Source organism: Lolium rigidum, chromosome 1 (genome assembly GCF_022539505.1).
Source record: "Lolium rigidum isolate FL_2022 chromosome 1, APGP_CSIRO_Lrig_0.1, whole genome shotgun sequence".
Classification (NCBI taxonomy): domain Eukaryota; kingdom Viridiplantae; phylum Streptophyta; class Magnoliopsida; order Poales; family Poaceae; genus Lolium; species Lolium rigidum.
In genome coordinates this window covers 46,490,414-46,511,932 of record NC_061508.1, presented here as the reverse complement: position 1 = coordinate 46,511,932, position 21,519 = coordinate 46,490,414, and the positions used below count along the sequence as shown (strand labels likewise).

General features: G+C 48.1%; 1 protein-coding gene across 1 annotated transcript; it reads left to right on the top strand.

Moving 5' to 3' along the window:
* Positions 1-14,720: 14,720 nt before the first annotated feature.
* On the top strand, positions 14,721-16,612 carry LOC124707524 (benzyl alcohol O-benzoyltransferase-like). Its single transcript, XM_047239185.1, has 2 exons — positions 14,721-15,530; positions 15,752-16,612. The coding sequence occupies exons 1-2, from the start codon at positions 14,721-14,723 to the stop codon at positions 16,610-16,612; spliced, it is 1,671 nt and encodes a 556-aa protein (XP_047095141.1).
* The last annotated feature ends 4,907 nt before the right edge of the window (positions 16,613-21,519 follow it).

Sequence of the window (21,519 nt, the reverse complement as noted above, 5' to 3'; positions counted from 1 at the left end):
GGCAATGCCAGCCTCGGTAGCCTCTGAGTGATATTGCACGTGGAACTGCTCTTTGAGTTGCTTCCAGGTTCGGACTGAATCTGGTGGCAACGAGGTGTACCACCCAAAGGCTGGTCCAGTGAGAGACTACGCGAAAAATCTCACACATAACTGGTCTGGTGCTGAGATCATGCCCAGTTGTGCCAAATATTGGCTCACGTGCTCAATTGAGCTGGATCCTTCTGACCCACTGAACTTTGAGAACTCAGGGAGCCGATATTTGGGTGGCAGTGGAATTAAATCATATTCATTGGGGTACGGCTTGGAATAGCCGATTGTCCTCCTCTTTGGCAGGATGCCAAATTGGTCTCTCAAGATGGTACTGATCTGTTCCACTATTTGTGCTGCAGGGGCCGAACTTTCATGACTCGTTCCGGTGGCATATTTAGCTAGCCACGCCTGTTTATCGGCATCTGCTCCAGAAACTCCTCCTGCTGAAATCCCTGCCGTTGCAACCTGGTTAGTGCGCGTGAAGTTGTTGCAGTCAGGCACGTATGTGCACACGTATCCATGCGGGATTTCTTTGGGCGGCTCAGACAGGAACTGGCAATCCCCAGGATCGCCTCCAACCTTGTAGACGACGTATGCCGGTGAAGCCTGTTGCTCTGAGGCGGCAAACGTGAACGACAGCTGCGGTCTAGTGTAGAGCGGTATCTCTCCCTGGTGAGTCCCTAGAGTAGGTCCTGAAGGAGAGTACTGATGCTTCATGATTTCCTGCACCACGCGCACCGCAATGCGCTCCAAAGAGTTCAGCAGGCTCTCAGAAAAACGGTGCATAGAATGAGCCACCATGTAATTGACTTCTTGGCGCAGAGCTCTGGTGCGTTCCTCAGAAGGGAGAGACGGGTCTACCCCGTCGAGAACGCCTTCAGGTGAGAACCCCTTCCACCTAACGCCATGTGAACGGGTTCTCTCGAAAGAGCCGATGAGATCGGCTTTGAACTGAGATTTGATCGCATCATAATTCTTCTTGTGATCCTCAGTGAGCTCGTCGTACGTGACTGGGGTGCCGGCCATCTCGGTTGCAGATGTTGACGCCGTTGTTGCAGAGTGTCCCACCGGGCGTGCCAGAATGTGTTGCCTGCCAAAACCCATCGGCGGGCAGCGGTTAAGCAACACGAAGAGCCGGGAGGCTCCCAAGACTGCTGGTGGGCCCTGGTCCCTCGGTCAACGGCCCGCAGTGCTCTGGCACACGTCCTGGCGGATGCAAGGGCGTGCCACCTGACCTATACCTGGTCAGGAAGGTGTTGGATCGCTTCGATTAGTTTCCTGCATGGTAGACACGTAAACATTAAATGAGCCTCGATCGGCTCTCAGGTTACCCTGTAGATCGGCTCAAGGAGCCGATCAACCCATGGTTCATGTTAGATATGCAATAACATGGGTTTCTTGCTCTATCAATACTAAGCTAATTAGATCTACGACAGTTTAGGGTTTTCACCGCATAACCGGAACATCCTACACGTGATTGAGCCTGACAGATACGTAAGATAACAAAAAACTAACCTTAGAGGAGGCCTAAAAACCAACATGATGTCGATTCCCGGAACGTCCCTTCTAGGATCAGCAAACCGTACCCTACGTGCTACTGGATCGTTCAACCCGTTTGCAAGGCCTAACTATGCAGATATTAAACTAATCCTTGAAGAACAAGGAGCAACCGTAACAGATCGAATCTACTAAATAAAGACAAATCAAGGCGCCGCCCTTACACCTAAGATAGGTGTAAGGGCAACTAGTTCTCGAGGGGCAGCGTAGCTTAGCAAGCAGATCATAAGATCATCAATGCAAGCCCCAAAACACCTAAGATAAACAGTACTACTCGCCATCAACAACGCTTCAGTACGAGTAATACCAGATAACGAATAAACGTATACTGCCTAGATCGCAAGATGCGATCTAGGCAGCATGATGCTTACCCGGAAGAAACCCTCGAAACAAGGGGTGGCGATGCGCCTGGTTTGTGTTTGTTGTGAACGTGATCGTCCTCCTTTCTCAATAACCCTAGGTACATATTTATAGTCCGTGGACTTTCTATCTTTGGAAGTACACCTAACCGTGTACGGGCTAAACTCTATCTCTTAATTCTAAACTAAGATGTAATCTACCATAATGTACATATACACGGGCAATCTAGCCCAAATCCTCATACGAGGCCGATTCAGAAACACATTACGTGTATATCCTTCAAGCCCATCTTCATCACGGCCCATCTCCTGAGTTGGCCAAAATCTGGTGATAACAGTATGTCTGGTACCACACGTCCCTGCATGACTTGCCAGCACGTGCTTTGTTCTACGGGTGGTGTACACATGGGAAGTGGCCTTGTCCGGAGTGCAGGCAAGCCGTGACTTTCTTCTGGCTAAACAAGGGTGTCAAGTATTCCTGCTTTGATGAAGCTCAACAGTTCCTTGAGCAGAGTCATGAATACAGGAGTGATGTTAAGAGTTTCAAAAAGGCCGTGTTGTCCATGCACCGAAGCCAATTCCGAAGACCGGACAGAAACCAAGGCCGAGTTAGACGCTCTCCAGCCTAACCCCGATGGGAATGGTTTCTTGGGATATGGGGAGACACACCAATGGACCCACAAGCCGTGCTTCGGAAGCTTCCTTACTTTGAGTTTCTCGAGCTCCCGCATAACATTGATGTAATGCACACCGAGAAGAATATCAGTGAAGCCATTTGGAGCACCATAGTGGACACTGAGAAGACGAAGGATAACATAAAGGCTCGAATTGACCAAGAAAAGTTGTGCGATAGGCCAGAGTTGAACATGCAGCCACCTCATGGAGCCAAAAAAACTTGGACTAAGCCACACGCTCCGTTCTGCCTCACCAAGGCCCAAAAAAGGGAGGTCTTCCAATGGATGAAGGACTCCTTTGTTTTTCCCTGATGGGTTCGCAGCCAACTGGATGAGGGGTCTTAACATTGAAACGTTGCGAGTACAAGGACTAAAGAGTCATGACTACCACGTATGGCTTGAGCGGATAATGCCGGTGATGATTCGAAGCTATGTCCCTGAGAAGACTTGGCGAGTGCTAGCGAGGTTGAGTTATTTCTTCCGCCAGATTTGTGCTACGGAGTTAGACACTAAAGTGATTGAAAAGCTGGATGAACAGGCACCCATGTTGCTTTGCGATCTAGAGAAGATCTTTCCTCCAGCGTTCTTTAATCCAATGCAACATATGATCCTGCACCTCGCGAAGGAATGCTTAAAGGGGGCCGAATTGGGCCGTTGGCAGTTTGGTCCCGAGAGAGAAACACAAAAGCTTCGTCGGATGATCGGCAATAAATGCAAGATCGAAGCATCCATAGCCGAGGCAGTTCTGAACGTGGAGGTGGCAAACTTCACCACTAAGCACTATGATCCCAACATTCCCACAAAGCACAACCCGGTCCTCCAGTTACAATGCCGCCAACAATGAAGATGTACCCAAGCTTAGCATCTTCATAGGGCTTGGCGGCAAGTCAAGTGGCTCGAAGCCGTACACAACGAATTTACATGAGCGGGAGTTGATCCACTCATATGTCTTGAACACCATGGTGGAAGTGAAGCCGTACATCAAGTAAGTGCTAACCATTTAGTTATTCGCAAACATTCACTCGTATGTTCGTGGCTAACTCTTCCTCCGTTCATTGTTATAGACAATTCACGGCTAAATATTGGAGGTATACCCACAGGGATCCTACCTCGGAAGAATCCAAGGATATTTTCGATAAGGGCGGCGGTCACGGTTTCAGTAGCTGGTTCTGTGGTTTGGTACTATCCTATCCAATTTTTCTTGCACACTGTCGACATTTCTCGGTCATTTCTTGTTCTAAACTTGTCTTCCTAATCTTGTAGGCAAGAACTGACAAAGACATGAATCCCTTGCTACGAAAAATTGCTAGGGGCTTCAACCATTCCGTCGACTCGTTCAATTCTTATGACGTGAACGGGTATCGCTTCTGGACCCATCAATACACAACAAGCCGTCCAAACAAGAAGACAATAAATAGCGGGGTGGTATGTCAAGGTGATGATGGACTCCATTACTATGGAAGAGTCGAGGGTATATACGAGCTGAATTACGGGTTTGACAAAGGGCTAAATCCCGTCGTATTCAAATGCCACTGGCTCGACCCACGTCGCGTGAGACGGGATCCTGAAATTGGATTGGTCGAAGTTGAAAGAAGCTCTGTTTATAAGGGAGAGGACGTGTACATTTTGGCCACCCAAGCCTTCCAAGTATTCTATCTCCCGTACGCGTGCCGAAACCCGACAAAGCGTCTACATGGATGTGATGTTGTGATGACGGTTCCTTCACGCATTAGGCCACCCCCGCCAAACAAGGACGATTACCGCCGCGTAGACACCTCAACAAGGAGTGTTGATTTTTATCAAGAAGAAGGGCTCCCCGGTCATTTCACTATCGACTTGTCGGCCGTTGATAACATGGTCGTAGACGATGAGCAAGAAGAAGATGCGGTTATGGAGGAAGACAATGAAGAATATGAAGTTGAGGATGTGTGTGCCGTAGAAGACCTAAGTTTTCTCGAGGCGTTCAAAGCAGGCCTTGACCTAGCTCCTAATGGACCACCTCCAGGTTTCATCGATGATTATTGGTTCGCCGAGCCTGATGATGATGAAACATGTGGTCCGATTACGGATGTCGACATAGGCTACTGATCTATGTAGTTGTAATTGTGAGGTTATCCTATGTACTGAACTATGTGCTATTTGTAATAAACTATGATCTATGTACTGAACTATGTGCTATTTGTAATAAACTATGATGTATCTACTAATATTCATCTACTTATATATTTGCATTATTGTTGATTTCACTAATATTCATCTATTTACATTGCATACTAATAAACCACTCTTTTCATTGTGTTTGCAGGTGATTGAAACATGCCGCCAAGAAAAAGAAAGGGGGGTTTCAAAAACAAGATCAAGGCCGTGGCTGAGCTTGTGGGACTTTCGAGTGGTTCGTCGCAGACACGTCCTCCTATCGCTCCTCCTAGCCCTCCACCACGGAGGAAGAATGCCCAGCCACGGCGACTTCGTACCCCCTCTCCTAGTCCTCCCCTAGCCGAGGATGATGATGAGGAGCACTGGGGTGGGGAGGACGAGGAGGACGGTGAGGAGCACGGTGGGCAGGACGAGGAGGACGGTGGGGAGGATGGTGGGGAGGACCTCGAGGAGGATGAGGGGCTGGGGGGTATGCCGCAGGAGCTAGACCCGACCCTAGTTTGGTCTCCGCCGGTGGAGGAGGTGTACGTTGCAGCCGAGGAGAGGCTGGAACCACGGGACAAGAAGCCGTATAAGCGCGGGATTACGAAACTCCCCAAGCTAAAAACTTGGGCCTTCCGCGATGTTGTTCTCGTGCCCGCTGGAAAGAGGTACATGCTGATTTTGGCATTCCATTATTGAAATTTTTATCATTATACAAATTTTTATCACATGCTCAAGTATGGCGACCCGAGGAGGAAGCCGACACGTGAGTACTCAAACATCCTTGGAGGCCTAATTAGGAAGCATTTCCTTGGGATTGTCAATCTTCCTACTGGTGGCCGCGACATGGCTTGGACTTGGAAGCACTACAGCTACGCGGAAGATCCTAGCGTCAAGTACGGAAACATGCAAGAGCGGGTTGTCCGCCACTTCTGGGTATGTGACTTTTGGCTTCTTAGGATTCAAACACTTCTTGGCTACCAATAGTTGCTCTAATTCATCTTGTTTTACCTATGTGCATGGTTGCAGAAATACTTCAAGAGGGCCGAGGGCGAGGAAATTGCGTGCGACGTTATCGTACACGAGTTGTGCAGGGTGAGGGTGACTGGCATGCACTACGAGGCACGTGTCCAGTGCATCCGCGACTGGCACGCCGAGCGCAAAATTTGGATGAATAAGGCTGATTGTCGGGATACGCTCATGGCACCATGGCAGTACCTGCAGGTATTAGCATTTATGTGTTATTTATTTCCGCATTTTCATGTAGTTTATGTTCTAATAATGGGTCTATCTTGTGTATGTAGAACCCTCCTCAGTACGTCGGGGAAGACAGGGCGTGCTTTCTTGCGATGGTCATATGGTGGACATCCCGCGAGTACGCCCGGAAGCACGAGGAGGGCAAGCAGAAGCGTTCAGAGATGGGAGGTGGATCACATGTCCTGGGCAGCAAGAACTTGGCCCTTACCTTGCAGGATGAGGTGAGCAAGTGGTTTCTTCATTCTTTCGTTTTATGTTATTGTTAGCCCCGCAAGTGTCTCCCTCTTCACTTAATTGCATGTACTCTTTTGCACGAAGTGAAGACAGGTGTGGCACCAAACTTGTTTGGCTTTTTCCAAAAGTCGAAGACCAGGAAGGAGCCGCATCCTGAAACGGGGTCCTTGTGGGTCAACGACCTAGCGGAGGGCCAGTGTGGCGCGTACCGCTCGAAGTTCAAGGACAAGCACGGCGAAGACGCCGATCCAACCACCGAAGACTTTGACGTTGAGGTTGCGGTGCTTGCGGGACAAGGCAAGAAGGGTGGCCGCCTATGGATTATTGACGGGTTAGTCGACCCAAGGACCATTCCATCTCTATGCCAGATCCGTCGTGGGCGTACGAGCGAGCAGCCTCGGGTAGAGACCCGCCCACGGGCTTCGGACCTAGCTATCGAGAAGTTACGGGTAAGTTCTTCGTCGATCCTCTACGCTTCATTACATGTTTTCCATTGCAATGTTACTGACATCGTGGCAACACAACGTAGGCAGAGATGGAAGAAAGGGAACGGAGGAACCAAGAGGAGAAGATGCAGATAAAACAGCAGCTTAGGGAGAGCGTGCTGATGCAGCAGCAGATGTTGCTGCAGATGCAACAACAACAGCAGATGTTCCAGCAGATGTTCATGAACCAGGCCGTGGTGACTTCCCCACCGGGGAGTAGTGCTCCTAGCACGTCGGGTCCTCCTATGTTCCCCAACTGGGTAAGTGGTTAACTTAATATCTCCGTCTCAATCTTGTTTGTTGTCTAACCGAACTTTGGATATTGCGGATCCCCGCGCCTGATCCGCGGTGTTGGCGCTCCTCCAGCCGAGCGCCAAGTCGGAGCCCGCCGACACCCGGCTTGACCGTCAACAATACGGGCATCATCCGGAGCTCTGCAGCAGCTTCTAGGTCAGTTCTCCTACACTTCTAATTCTTCCATACCATGTCACTTGTGAATTTTAGCCATTCAACCATGTCAATTTTAGCCATTATGTTCAATTCTAGCTATTCCATGTTAATTTTAGCCATTCCATGTCATCCTTAGCCATTATGTTGGATTTTAGCCATTTCATGTCAATTCTAGCGATTATGTTCAATTTTAGCCATTCCATGTCAATTCTAGTTCTTTCATGTCAATTCTAGTTCTTACATGTCAATTTTAGCCATTCAATGTCATTCTTAGCCATTATGTTGAATTTTAGCCATTTCATGTCTATTCTAGCGATTATGTTCAATTTTAGCCATTCCATGTCAATTCTAGTTCTTCCATGTCAATTCTAGTTCTTACATGTCAATTTTAGCCATTACATGCGCCATTACATGCCACTTATGCATCTATGAACTTGTAGGAGGTGGAGAAGGACAAGGAAGTGGAGAAGGACAAGGAAGTGGCCAAGGTTGATGTTGCTTGTGTATGAACTGGTTGTGCGACTTGGAACATTCTATGTTGGAGACTTTGTTGTTGATGTTGCTTGTATGAACTAATTATGCGACTTGGAACTATTGTATGGACTTTGTTGGACTACTTGTGTATGAACTATGTTGTTGATGATGCAAATACTCTATATATTGTGCTATATGTGTATCTGGACTGTTATTGGTATTTGTGAATTGCATATGCAGGGATTAATGGGGAAGCAGGGAAATTCTGGCAAATTTGCACAATCTTTGCCGTGCACATGCACACGGCAAAGGCCACAGCACACGGCAAAGACACTCTTTTCCGTGCACATGCACACGGCAAAGGCTGCCCGCGCTGCCCACCTGGTGCTGCTGTACGTACCTTTGCCGTGCAGGGTGGAAGAGAAGCACACGGCAAAGCCAAGTCTTTGCCGTGCGGGTTGGAGAGGAAGCGCACGGCAAAGAAAGTCGCACGGCAAAGAGGCACAACGCACGGCAAACGAACTCGCACGGCAAAGAGGCCACAGCGCACGGCAACGCTGCGTCGCTCGGCAAAGCCTTTGCCGTGCGATTTTCGCGCGACGCACGGCCTTTGCCGGGCGGATCGTTGCCGAGCAATCTTTGCCATGCATGGTCGCACGGCAAAGGCTTTGCCGAGCCGATTTGCCCCTTTGCCGTGCGTTTAGGCTGCACGGCAAAGCCCTGTTTTGCCGTAGTGATGTGTTATACCTCATACATTATACAGAGACTATAATGTTACATAACTATTAATCTCTAGTTAAATCACAGCTGTAAGTTTTAGATCTATCTAATAAAATAATTAAGATTATGTGGCTTAACGTGGTGGCTTTATTAGATATTTGTATATTTTTTAGTATATAATATATAGATAAAAGATGATGTGGCCACTGGACAAATGACCTGATAATTTGTACAGATTATGAATACATAAGAAAATTTACAAAAAACCATAAGTATCTTTACCCAACTCCATTGTTTTTTACATTATTTTCACCTTTCCCTATTAAGAATTTTGTAATTTTCAATAAGTTCCATAAGTTTATTTATTTCTTTTGGTCATTTTCATTGTTGACGCCTTTGCTCCCTTAATTGTTCATAACAATTATGTGCGAGATTGTCACCATGTCATTATGGACTTTGCTTTTACGTCAGAATGGAATGAAATATATGCTATTTTCATTTGATAGGCCTGCCAAGGTTTGGAATACGGATCTTTGACTCCAGGCTCCAAAAAGTAAAAAAAAAATGATAAAAAAAAAATCTACCTTTTAAGTTATGAAAGTCCTGAAAACTACATAGGATGCATCTTTGCGAGTTTTAATGATGAGTTACATCAAGTGTGAGCAAAAAAAAAAAAAACATGAAGCTTCATAGTGAATAGTCACTGGTGGAAAAAAACGCTTCGGTCGCGGTTCGCAACTGCCATTGGTCGCGGTTGCGCAACCGCGACCAAGCAAGCGCGACTAAAGCCCACCCACCTTTAGTCGCGGTTCCTTACGAACCGCGACTAAAGGCGCCTCCACGTGGCCGCCAGCAGTCCTTCGGGGCGGAGGACCTTTAGTCGCGGTTCTCCTGGCCAACCGCGACTAAAGACCGCCGCAGGTTTAGGGTTTTAGCCCCCCCCCCCCTAACCTGGTTTCTTTTTAGTTTGTATTGTTTTATTTTCTTTTCTGTTTTATTTTAATTTTGAAGGAGTTTCACATATTCTACGATACTACATATACATGCATTTGAACGTACAATTTCAAACAAATTTGAAATTAGAACCAAAAAGAATTCAAGAGGAATTGACAATATATATTCAATATCGATGACCATATACAATTTTGAACTAGTTTCCATACATATGATTTACTGCATATGAAGTTCTACATCCTCTACATAGTGTTCTCCACTAGGATCGATGACTTGCTTCGCGATCCATCCAGCTAGTTCCTCTTGAAGTGGTCGGAAGCGAGCTTCTAGACTAAGCGTCCTCCGAAGGTTATTCCTGCGAATGTTGTTCGGACACGAAATCCGCTCAGAGGTGTATCTCCGGATCATCTCACAAACATAGTATCCACATAGATTGGTCCCCTTTGGCTGAATATCCCCAGTCGCACACACTACCCTTTTAAATTGTAGCTCTTTTTTGAATTCACCGACCTTTGTGTTTACGAACCGTGTCCAAACCCTACGAGACAAAGAAAATTAAATGAACAAGAGAGTTATTAGTTACTTGATATTAGGAAATGAACAAAATAGGCCGATCGATATAGAGCGCAAGTGAATGAAAATATATAATTACTTCTGCATCATTTTTCTCAAGTCGGCCCAAAGCTTTGCATTCAGATTCGGAGAGTCGTGGATGAGAACCGTGGAGTCGTGAAATTGAATTACTAGCAGAATCCGGTGGAACCTGCGGACACGATACATGCACGATCATGCATAATTAACTCATCGATTAGCCACATACCTTGCATGGAGTAAACAAAAGAGAATGTGCTCAAGACAGAAACACTCACCCAAAATGGTAAGGAAATAGAATATCACTTTTGAGTTCCTTCCTTGAAAAAAACATCCACAGGTCGGCCTCCACGTCGGCGGGAAAACGTTCTAACACATATGAATTAACGATATGTGGGTCAATGAACCCAACATCATGGATGTTCCTTATTATGCATTCCCGCTTCTTCATTCTGCATACACAACAAGATAGTTAGGACAATATATATATATATATATAGTGCAGGCAATGAACGAGATGGGGTAGAAATAAATCACTTACAGAACGTAGCAACTGATGATAGATTTGTCGAGCTCGCGCAGATTGAAAAGCTGGAACAATTCACTCCGATGAATTTGTACACAGTAATGTTTGAAGTGATGCTCAGGTCTAACTTCCGCATAAATATAGTCTTTGACGTTTTTTAATTTTATGTAAGCCTTGTACCAATTTAGCAGACCTGTCATTTGTGGAGGTAGATCCTTTTCCTGCGCAGGCTCGACGAGAGGCCCATTCGACACATATGTAATTACTACGTCCTTCATTGTTGGCGCCTCATCAAGGCCTAACACCGCACGAAGGGTCGGACCTAAGTTGGCCGCTTGTTCTCGTGGCACTCGCTACAGCTCAATCCCTGTCTTGCCACAAGCTGCTATGATTTCGGGGTCATCCGGACCGGCGGCTTTCACTATGAGAGGGGCGATGGATTGTTTACTCTGTTCCCCGAGCTGGGCAACTTGTTTCCCTCTTTTTACTTTCTAATTCTTTCTCGGCCTCCTCCAAGGCTTTCTTCTCCTCGCTTCTCCGCCAACTCTTGCTTCTCCTTCAAGATGAGTGCTTGCCTACGAAGTTCATGTGAATAGTAGTCAGCAGATTCTTCGCGGCTTGGGACGGTTCGGTCAAAAATGACTTAGCCCACTTCTTTGGCTTGTCAGAATATACTGGCTTGGGCTCGGGCTCTCTTTTCTTCTTGCAGTCCGCCATCCATTTCTCATGCTGAGCAGCCACGACCGCTGCATTTTCCTCCACACTAAGGTCATCAGGTCTCCGGATGAGAGGCTTCAGTGATGGCTCCGGTACCTTTGTGATCTTAGGTACATAAGGGTCCGGGTTAATAGTCCAGGACTGCTTCCTCTTCTTTGCCGGGGGCGGCTGCTTCTTCGCCGGAGGTGGACCGGGGGCGGCGTCTCGCTACCCGCCGGAGGTGAATTGGGGGCGGCGTCGGCCGACGTGAAGGAGGTGTAGGTGAACCACCACCACCACCGCCGCCGCCGCCACCACCACCGGAGGGGGGTGGACTTGTTCGCCTTGGCGCCTCGTCTGGAAACTTGATAAACTTCTTTTTCCAGAGAATAAACTGGCGCTTGACACCTCCAAGTCTTCTCTCCCCTTCGGGTGTAGCAATGTCAATCTCCGTGTCCTCAAACCCTGGGACTATTTCCTCCACCGTGACACGAGCATAGCCATCTGCAATGGGTTTGTTGTGGTGGAGTGCTCCAGGCTCACATGGCAAAGCACTGCCGATGGCTACCTTCGTGGACATGTTCCCAGTAGGATAATGCAGATGACATTCTTTCATCTCCTTTACATCGTCCACGGGGTAGCGAGGAGGCTCCGGTGCAGTAATTTGGATCTCCGGTGCATCGCAGGCCGGCCGGACCTCCGTGGAAGCCACGCTGCTTCTCCGCTGCTGGCTTCCGAGGTCCGCTGGATGATCTTCATGCGTCCCAGTTTGCCGATCTCTCCTGTACTAGTATAGACAGGGTTTTCTTCATCTCATCGACTTCCGATGCCATATGCGTCCCGTCAGCTCCCTTCGGAATTGATTGTCCGCCAGGACCCTTTCCAAAGATGACTTTCAAATCCTTGACCATATCAAATACCTCAGCACCAGTGCGTTCCGCAGGCTTCGGCCGGTGATCTGCCTTGCCATTGTAATGCTTGCCGCGCTTTCTTACGTTATGATTTTTGGGAAGAAATCGACGATGCCCCATGTACACGTTCTTCTTACAATTTGGCAAATGTACACTTTCAGTCTCATGTAAGCAAGTGCGTGCATGCATTGTATCCCTTATTTGACTGTCCCGAAAGGTTACTAAGAGCAGGCCAATCGTTGATGGTTACGAAAAGCAACGCTCGTAGGTCAAATTCCTCTTCTTTGTGCTCATCCCACACACGGACACCAGGTCTGCCCCACAACTGTAAAAGTTCATCAACTAATGGCCTTAGGTACACATCGATGTCGTTGCCGGGTTGCTTCGGACCTTGGATGAGCACTGGCATCATAATGAACTTCCGCTTCATGCACAACCAAGGAGGAAGGTTGTAGATGCATAGAGTCACGGGCCATGTGCTATGGCTGGAGCTCTGCTCGCCGAAAGGATTCATGCCATATGTACTTAGACCAAATCTTATGTTCCTTGCGTCAGCTGCAAAATCTTTAAACTCTCTGGTCGATCTTTCTCCATTGCGTTCCATCTCGCGGGGTGTCTCAACTCCCCGTCCGACTTACGGTCCTCTTTGTGCCATCTCAACAACTTGGCATGATCTTTGTTCCCGAACAGTACGTTTCAACCGTGGTATTATAGGAGCATACCACATCACCTTGGCGGGAACCTTCTTCCCGGGTTTCGGCCCTCGACATCGTCACCGGTGGTCATCGCCTCGATCTTATAACGCAATGCAGTGCATACCGGGCATTCATTCAAATTCTTGTATTCACCGCGGTAGAGGATGCAGTCGTTGATGCATGCATGTATCTTCAGAACCTCTAAACCTAGAGGGCAGACAACCTTCTTTGCTTCATACGTAGTGGAGGGCAACTCGTTATTCTTTGGAAACATATTCTTCAACATTTTCAGCAAGTTTTCAAATCCCGAGTCAGCTACACCTTCCCGTGCCTTCCATCTCAAGCAAATCCAAGGTGCAGCCCAGCTTTTTCAGACCATTATCGCATCCCGGGTACAGCGACTTTTTGTGATCCTCTAACATGCGATCCAAATTCTCCCTCTCCTTTTCAGCTTCGTAGTCGACTCGTGCATCGAGCAATGGTCCGACCAAGATCATCAGCGGGCTCATCACGTGCCTCTTCTTGATCACCTTCCCCTTCACCTTCCCCACCTTCAAGCATCATCCATAAAAGTATCACCGAAATGATCAAGATAGCTCTCATCGATGTCATCCCCTTCTTCATCTTCTTCCATTATAACCCCTCTTTCTCCATGCTTGGTCCAACAATTATAGCTTGGCATGAAACCATGCCGAATCAGGTGCACGTGAACTTCCCTTGAGGAAGAGTAACCCTTCCGATTCTTACAAGTTAACACATGGACAGATAACAAAACCCCCTGCTTGTTCGCATTAGCCACTACGAGGAAATCTTGCAAACCCGTAGTGAATTCGCCGGAGAGTCGGCTAGCGTACATCCATTGCCGATTCATCTCGCATTATTATAATACAAAATATATAATTAACCATCGCATGCATTTGTTAAACTAAATAGAAATTAAACAATGAACTACACACATATGCATATTTTATCAATGACACATATATATGAAAGGTTCCAAGTGTTGTTGCTAACCGCGATCGAGGAGGAAAAAATAAATGAGGAAGCTCGATCAAGTGTGGCTCCGACACTTCATATCATGTTTGTTTCATGCTTTTGGGACATTTCATCAAACACCTTGTGTGCATAAGAGGAGCCATAACCAAACCATACACCCCCTTGTGAAGTTTGTGAAGAGAAGTGGCACCAAATGGCTAAGTGCTGTGGGCTGGATGGTATATATAGGGGAGGGGCTTTAGTCGCGGTTGGCCTGGCCAACCGCGACTAAAGGCCTTTGGGCCAGGCCTTCCACCAGCTGGCCACCGAGCGCGCTGGGCCCAGGCCTTTGGTCGCGGTTGGCCAACCGAGCCGCGACTAAAGGCCCCATTGGTCGCGGTTTTTGAATTTCCACGACTAATGGGGCTGGACGGAAGGCCTTTTTTCTACCAGTGAGTGCATGTGCTAGGAAATCATGGCATATCGGAATTGACGGGTACATCGAACCACAATTAAAAGGATAATTTGCCAATGACCTATAGTTGTGATATATCTTGTTATAGAGCAACACGGATGAACACGCCGGTTCCATTGCGTTGAGACAAAACAATGATGGACATCTAGAAAAGGGAAATGCCAATGATATCTTTGAAATTAGAAACCCCAATGGTTCCCTGCACACTAAAAGCAGCGGTAATATTATGCATACCACCACGTGCAAAGCATGTAAATATTTCAAAATTTTACGTCAATGTTTCAAAAAGTTCATAAAACTTATTTTGTAAATACATTCGTATGTCCTGAATACTCATGCGTAGTTTCAGAAAAAAATGTGTTGTATTTTGAGCTACATGAAAAAGAACAAATTTATGGTTGTATATATGGATAGTTTTGTCATAAGTTTTTTTTTTCGTTTTTTCTATAGTTCATAATACAACATAATTTCCTCCAAAATGCGCGCTTCTTCCAATCGATGGATCGATTCCAGGTTGGATGGAATTTCCAGCTGGCTCTCATCTCACCTTGTCAGGCAAGCAGGAGCGATGTACTGTAGCCGCTTACAACCTCACATTGCTGTACTATAAGTACAAGTGCAAAACTGTGGAAGCCAACCGTGATAGTACTGTAGTAGTGTTGCTTCCAACTTGCTCCAAGACCATCCTAGCTATGCTCAGCTGCGGGGCTATAGTCTGGCGAGCGAGGGCAGCTGCCCGGGCTCTGCCCAGCATCCTCCACAGAAATTACAGCAGGAAGGAGCAACGATCTCCATGGGTGAACCCATGCCGGCCTCGTCAACTCTACTCAGATGGCTCTACTCACAAGCTAAATCCGCCGGTGGATATGCTAAAGAAGCCGAAGGAACGGGTATACACGCCGACGCTGGCCTACGCCGTGCGCCGGCGTGATCCGGAGCTCGTCGGCCCGGCTGCTCATACGCCCCGGGAGACCAAGCATCTGTCGGACCTCGACGACCACGAGGACTCGCGCACGCACATGTCCTTGGCTTTCTTTTACCGTGGCGGACAGAACGGCGTCGACCCGGCCGGCCTCATCCGACGTGCGCTGGGCGAGGCGCTGGTGCACTACTACCCGTTGGCCGGTCGGCTCAGGGAGGTTGAGGGTCAGAAGCTGGTGGTCGACTGCACCGGCGAGGGGGTGCTCTTCGTGGAGGCCGACGCTGACGTACGGCTGGCAGAGCTGGAGGGGGTCGGGCTCAGGCCGCCATTCCCTTGCTGGGACCAGCTGCTCTTCGACGTGGATGGATCCAGCGGCATGATTGACTGTCCCTTGCTGCATATCCAGGTAAAACATTAGTATGTCATATTTAGTGGAGACAATTGGGAAGTTTCAATAAGATATCATGAAATAACAATTGAAATTATTAAATAAATAAACTCTATGATAAGACTTGACAAGTATTTCGATGCCATCCTTGAACGTGTACATTAACCGTCAAACTGAATAAATATTGCAGTATTTCATGGATCCATAATATAACCAACAATTGGCTACGAGATGACCAGGTAACGCGACTGCTGTGCGGCAGCTTCGTATTCGCGCTCCGCTTCAACCACACCATGTGCGACGGAATCGGCATCGCCCAGTTCATGAACGCCATTGCCGAGCTCGCCCGCGGCCTTCCGTCCACCACCATCGCGCCCGTCTGGTGTCGCGAGCTCCTCAAGGCGCGCGACACACCCATGCCTTCCCTTACGCACCGAGAGTTCGACGTGCTACTTCAGTCGCCTCCCCCGGCCGATGATATGGTCATGCGTTCTTTCACTTTCGGCGCATCAGACCTCGCCGCCATCAAGAAAAGCCTCCCTCCGCTCCTCCACAACACCACCACCACCTTCGAGGCCCTCGCCGCGTTCTTATGGCGTGCTCGCGCCACGGCGCTCGAGCTCCCCCCAGGTGGGAATGCCCCGCTAATGGTCATCGCAAACATCAGGGGCGTTGCTGAGATGAGCCTGCCCGCGGGGTACTATGGCAACGCGATTGTGCCCTCCATGGTGATGGTCGATCCGGCGGTGCTATGTGGCGGCTCGTTGGGTGATGTTGTGGCGTTGGTGCGGCAGGCGAAGGCCGCGGTGACCTCCGAATACGCTCGTTCTTTTATCAACGAGATTCTGCTCGGCGAGCGGTACATCCTGTCGGCAAACGTGTTCCTGCTCTCAGACGCCCGTCGCCTTGGGTTCGACCGTGTGGACTTCGGGTGGGGCGAGCCGGTGTACGCTGGCCCAGCCGACACTTACTTCGGTGTGAGTTTCTTCATCACCGGTAAGGATCGCGATGGAGAGGACGTAGTTGTCGTGCCGGTCGTGCTGCCGCGGCTGGCAATGGATCGGTTCGTCACGGAGGTGGAGAAGCTGTTAAACCTATGAAGTCTCAGTTATCTTAGCTACAATTGTATTTCGTATTTCCTTCCATCCATTTGCTTAACTTTCAGTTGGAGCCTGTGTGCATCATCCTGGTAGATGCGCATTGATAGAGCCCATGTTCGCGACTGTGGGATGGCACAATTAGATCGTGGGTTTTCCTTCTCGTGTAAATATTTCGTTTTCGATGTTGAATAAAGGAAAATGCTCTCATACATAGCGTTCACCTGCTTGCCGGTGTGACGCGAGGGCAAACGAAAATGGCTCCAAATCTTTTCCTAATAGCACTTCCACATGAAAAATGCTCTTATACATAGTCCTCTGGCTCTTCCCCGTGCAACGCGTGGCCAGACGAAAATGGCTCCAAACAAGTGTTTCCCTAATAGTACTCCCACATGGAAAACGCTTTTATAGATAGCGTCCTCTTACTTCCCCGTGCGATGTGAGGAGACCAAAGTGGCTCTAAATCTTTACCTAATAGCACTTCCACATGGAAAACACTCATATGCATAGCGTCCTTCTGCTTCACCTTGCGACGATTGGGCAGACGAAAATGGCTCAAAGTCTTTCCCTAATAGCACTTCCACACGTGGTGAGGTATCAATTTATCCTATGTCCCAATAGCAAATGGTGGTATGGGAGCATATGTAAGCAAGTGTGTGATGATGCCTTTTTCTACTTTAGGAGTTTTAGAGAGGTATTTCTGTCTTTTGATCCTCAAAAGAAATGTAAAGGATAATACTTCCTTGACTTCTTCCTATAAGTTATCGAGAATATATTATGGAAATATCACCAGGTTGTATGTTCTTACAATACTCCCTCTGTTCGGATCGAACTCCCATCAACTGACTCGTGCGACACGAAAATAGCAACCGAACGGACGAAACCAAAGGCTAATGGACCAAATCAGACAAAACCGTAGAAACGTCAGCTTCTTTATTATTTGTGTACATATGCTCGGCAAACAATCTCCCTGTAAAATCCGCCAGGTAAGTATTGGAGTTCTCCTGCCTGCTGACGGCCACCATAGGCAGTTGAGGTGACGTGCTCACCGAGCAGGGGGGCCATCATAGTCACGTCCTCGCACGACACTACGGGAAACACGCCGCCGTGCGCCAACGGCCCCGCACGGTCGGTACAATCTGATCCACCGTCAGCACAGGCTCTGCCGACGGTGACCGTCGGCACAGAGCCTCACCGTCGGCACACGCGTACACCGACAGCTGTACGGTGGCCGTCGGCCGTCCCACCGTCGGCTGGACGGTGGTTGTGAAACCTCTCAAGTACCGCTTCAGAGGACACCCCCAGCAAGGACGAAGATTTCGACAACTGATTAGTATGTGTGTGTGTCGAGTCCGTGTGTCTAGCGGGTCATGTGTCGACCCAGTGTTAAGTTTTTTGTTCGTGTGTGGGTGTAGTTCTTTAAATGTTTTGGTTCGTGTGTGGGTGTAGTTCTTTAAGTGTTTTGGTTCCTATGTGGGTGTAGTTCTTTAAGTGTTTCAGTTCGTGTGTGGGTCTAGTTCTTTAAGCGCTTTGGTATGTGTGTGGGTCTAGTTATTTAAGTGTTTTGTATCGTGTCTGGGTCTTAAGTTCTTAAGTGTATTGTTATTGTGGGTCCCCCGGTGGGCATATGCCTCCTAGGGAGTTCCCCACCTATACATCCAAAATTTGCATAAGTGTAGGAACCCCATGTCCGAGAAGCCGGACACACCTGGGGCGTAGCCTTGGATATAAAACCATCGCAAATCACTTTTGTGCATGACATGTGTACACACAGAAGTTTTGGGGCCATTCCCACCCTCCGATGCTCGATTTCTGACGAAACCCTAGTTCTATTGACTGCGCGGTCTACCCCTTTGACTACATCCCAGCGGGGGTCCCCGGTGGGAATATGCCTCCATTTGAGCTTGGTTAGGTCATAGGTACATGTGGTAACAAGGGTCATCCCAGGGAGTTCACCTCCCACAATGATCTCAAGGTTCTCTCCGGTTCACCTCCGAGGGAGTTCCCCCTATACATCCAGAATCTGTCTAAGTGTAGGAACCCCATGTCCGAGAAGCCGGACACACCTGGGGGTAGCCTTGGATATAAAACCATCTCAAATCACTCTCCGATCCTCGATTTCTGGGAAAACCCTAGACCAGGGTCCCGGCGGGGGATCTATACCGCCCTTATACATAGGTTTCCCGCAAAGGGGATCACCAAAATAGCAGTGAGGAAGAAAAAACAAATAAAAATAATTGGTATTAACAATTATATGTGTAATAATTATCTTTTTACTAAAAAAAGTGTAAAAATAAAAAGGTGCATAAGTTGTGCCGACGACCATATTTTATGCCGTGGGTAGCCGTCGGCACAATATGGAGGCGCCGTCACGGGGGGGGGGAATGGGCCCAGCAGTCAGGGTGATGTGCCGATGGCCGAGGATGTGCCGTGGGCCGGGTAGCCGTCGGCACAGCTTGAAGGCGCCGTGACGGAGTGACGGCGCAGTCTTCTTGTCAGACGTTGTGCCGACGGCTGGGAGTGTGCCGACGGTGACCTTCGGGCTCCACCTTGCTGTGCCGACGGCCGAGTTTGCGCCGAGGGTGACCGTCGGCGTACCATACGGTGTGCCGACAGCCGGCCTGTGCCGACGGTCAGCTCCTTCGCCGGTAGCTGGAGGCCTCTGTGCCGACGTCCCCGACATTTGGCCGTCGGCACATCGTCTGGCCGTCGGCACACGCCGTCTCTCCCGTAGTGCGACTCCAACCCAAGCCCCCACCCTGCCGAATGGTTTATGGTTGACCTCAGCTTGGCTGCAGCTTTCCAAAAGCACTGGTGGCGTGAGGGTCGTCCTGCCGACCCAGAGGGAAATTTCAACATTGCGGGTATGATAGAGGTCCAGTCCGGCTGCCGACGAGGGCACATGTCCAAGTTGGCCTCAGGCATCATTTAGCTTTTGGCGAGCTTTCCGATGTTGGCGGAGAGGTCGCAGGCGCTTCAGACAATGGGGTCTGCGTCCGCCCCAAGCAGCTTCAGGGCCATGTCGACGGGCAAGGCCAGGAGGGAGGATAGGAAGTAGACCGTCCTAGACTCCTTGGTCGCTTCCACGAATAGAAAGGCTATTGAGCCTTAGTTTTAACCGAAAGCTTCATGCCATTAGGCTCACACTAGTGGAAAACGGGGCTTCAGGCCTGGTTCGTTTGGGCCATCAGTCCCGGTTTTCAAACCGGGACCAACAAGGCGGGACTAAAGGGTCCCCCCTTTAGTCCCGGTTCAAATATGCACCGGGTCCAAATGCCCCGCCACGTGGTGCGGCCAGGGGGCTCGTGGTGGAGGACCTTTGGTCCCGGTTCGTGATACGAACCGGGACTGGAGGGTCTCTGTCGCGGCAGAAAATTGCCGTTTCTCTGTCGCGGCAGAGGTTTAGGGTGGAGCAGCGTTTCTCTGCCATGGCAGAGAACCTGGGCGTTTCTCTGCCGCGGCAGAGTTTCAGGGTTTTATATTATTAATTCAATTCTGCAATGCATACATCATTCAAGAAACCACAAAACATCGTCATGAATATATAGACATCATCAATAGTACACGTAATGCATGCATGTTTACAATATAAAGTCGGACCTCTTTACTAAATCTATCTCATATATGCCTACGACTACGAAGATGTCGATCAAGATCTACGAACTCCCGATAATACTCTCCAGTTCAGGCAATGGTCTCATCAAGAAAGAATCCCGCGAGTTCCTCTTGAATTGCTCGTATGCGATCCTTCGTTATGAGAGTGTCCCGCAGGCGTATCATCTATAGTTAAAAAAGGAGATCAATATACTATCTGAGTGGAACTCAATACAATTGATGGTAATAAGATTAATTGTGAAATATTGTTCACGTACACGAGTGTTGTGTATAGCTTCCTCCGCATCCCCGTGACATGCCATCTGACAAATGAATTCACAGACGTAGTATCCACATAAGTTATTTCCGGGTTCCTGCCTCATAGATTTTACGAAAAAATAGTTCAATCGAACTAATAATCAAGCATCGTATTGAAACAAAATATCAAAGAGATTCACGGACATAGCTATATATATAGTACTACTTACAGGGTAATCTTTAAATGTAAGCTCCGGTTTCCATTTACCCGGAACAGTATTGATGAACCGTTTCCAAGCCCTGCCCGGCAAAGAAAAAATGAGTAAATGAGTTATTCATTAGTTGATGATATTGTCGAATTAGAACAGATGAAGATGCCGATATGAAATTGATTGAAATTACCTCTGGAGCATGGCAGCCATGTTCGCCCATTCCGCATGTTCTTTACGTTTCGAGTCCATGACAAGTACGACTCCTTTCTTAAGATCAATGATTAGGAGAATAAAGTGGAAGATGAACAAGCATAGATCAATGATTACGAGAATAAAGTGGAAGCTGCACAAGCATAATGTATGTTCTAACACTCACTTGAAGTTGTAGGGAAAGAATATATCCTCTTTGTTTGCCTGCTTCTGAAAAACATTAGCATGTTGTCCTCTGTGTCCTTGGGAAATCTCGAACCGTAACTTCATGAATTGTGTTTGGGTCAATGAACCCGATGTCATGGAGTTGCCTCTTTTGCATTCGAGCTTCTTCATTCTGCATAATTAATATATAGCATACACAAAGAATATAATGAGAATAATTTTTTAGTGCAAATGAATGAGCTGAGCTACAGACTTAATTATATAAATAAATCACTTACAGGCAATAGCAACTGATGAAACCTATGTCGAGGGCATCTTGATTGAATAACTGTAATAGTTCTTCAACCTCAAGGTTTATCTCCTTCTTCCCCGTAAGTAATGCTCATCTCTAAGTGAGACCGTGAGGTAGCGTTCAGAGTTTCGACAAGCTTGCAGGTACCATTCATGCAACCTTCGCATCTGAGTCCTTAG

Excerpts from the sequence above, each read along its gene's own strand:
- LOC124707524 (XM_047239185.1), top strand. The coding sequence starts at position 14,721 with ATGGAATTTCCAGCTGGCTCTCATCTCACCTTGTCAGGCAAGCAGGAG. Across the intron at positions 15,531-15,751 it reads GTCCCTTGCTGCATATCCAG|GTAACGCGACTGCTGTGCGG; the intron begins GTAAAACATTAG and ends CGAGATGACCAG.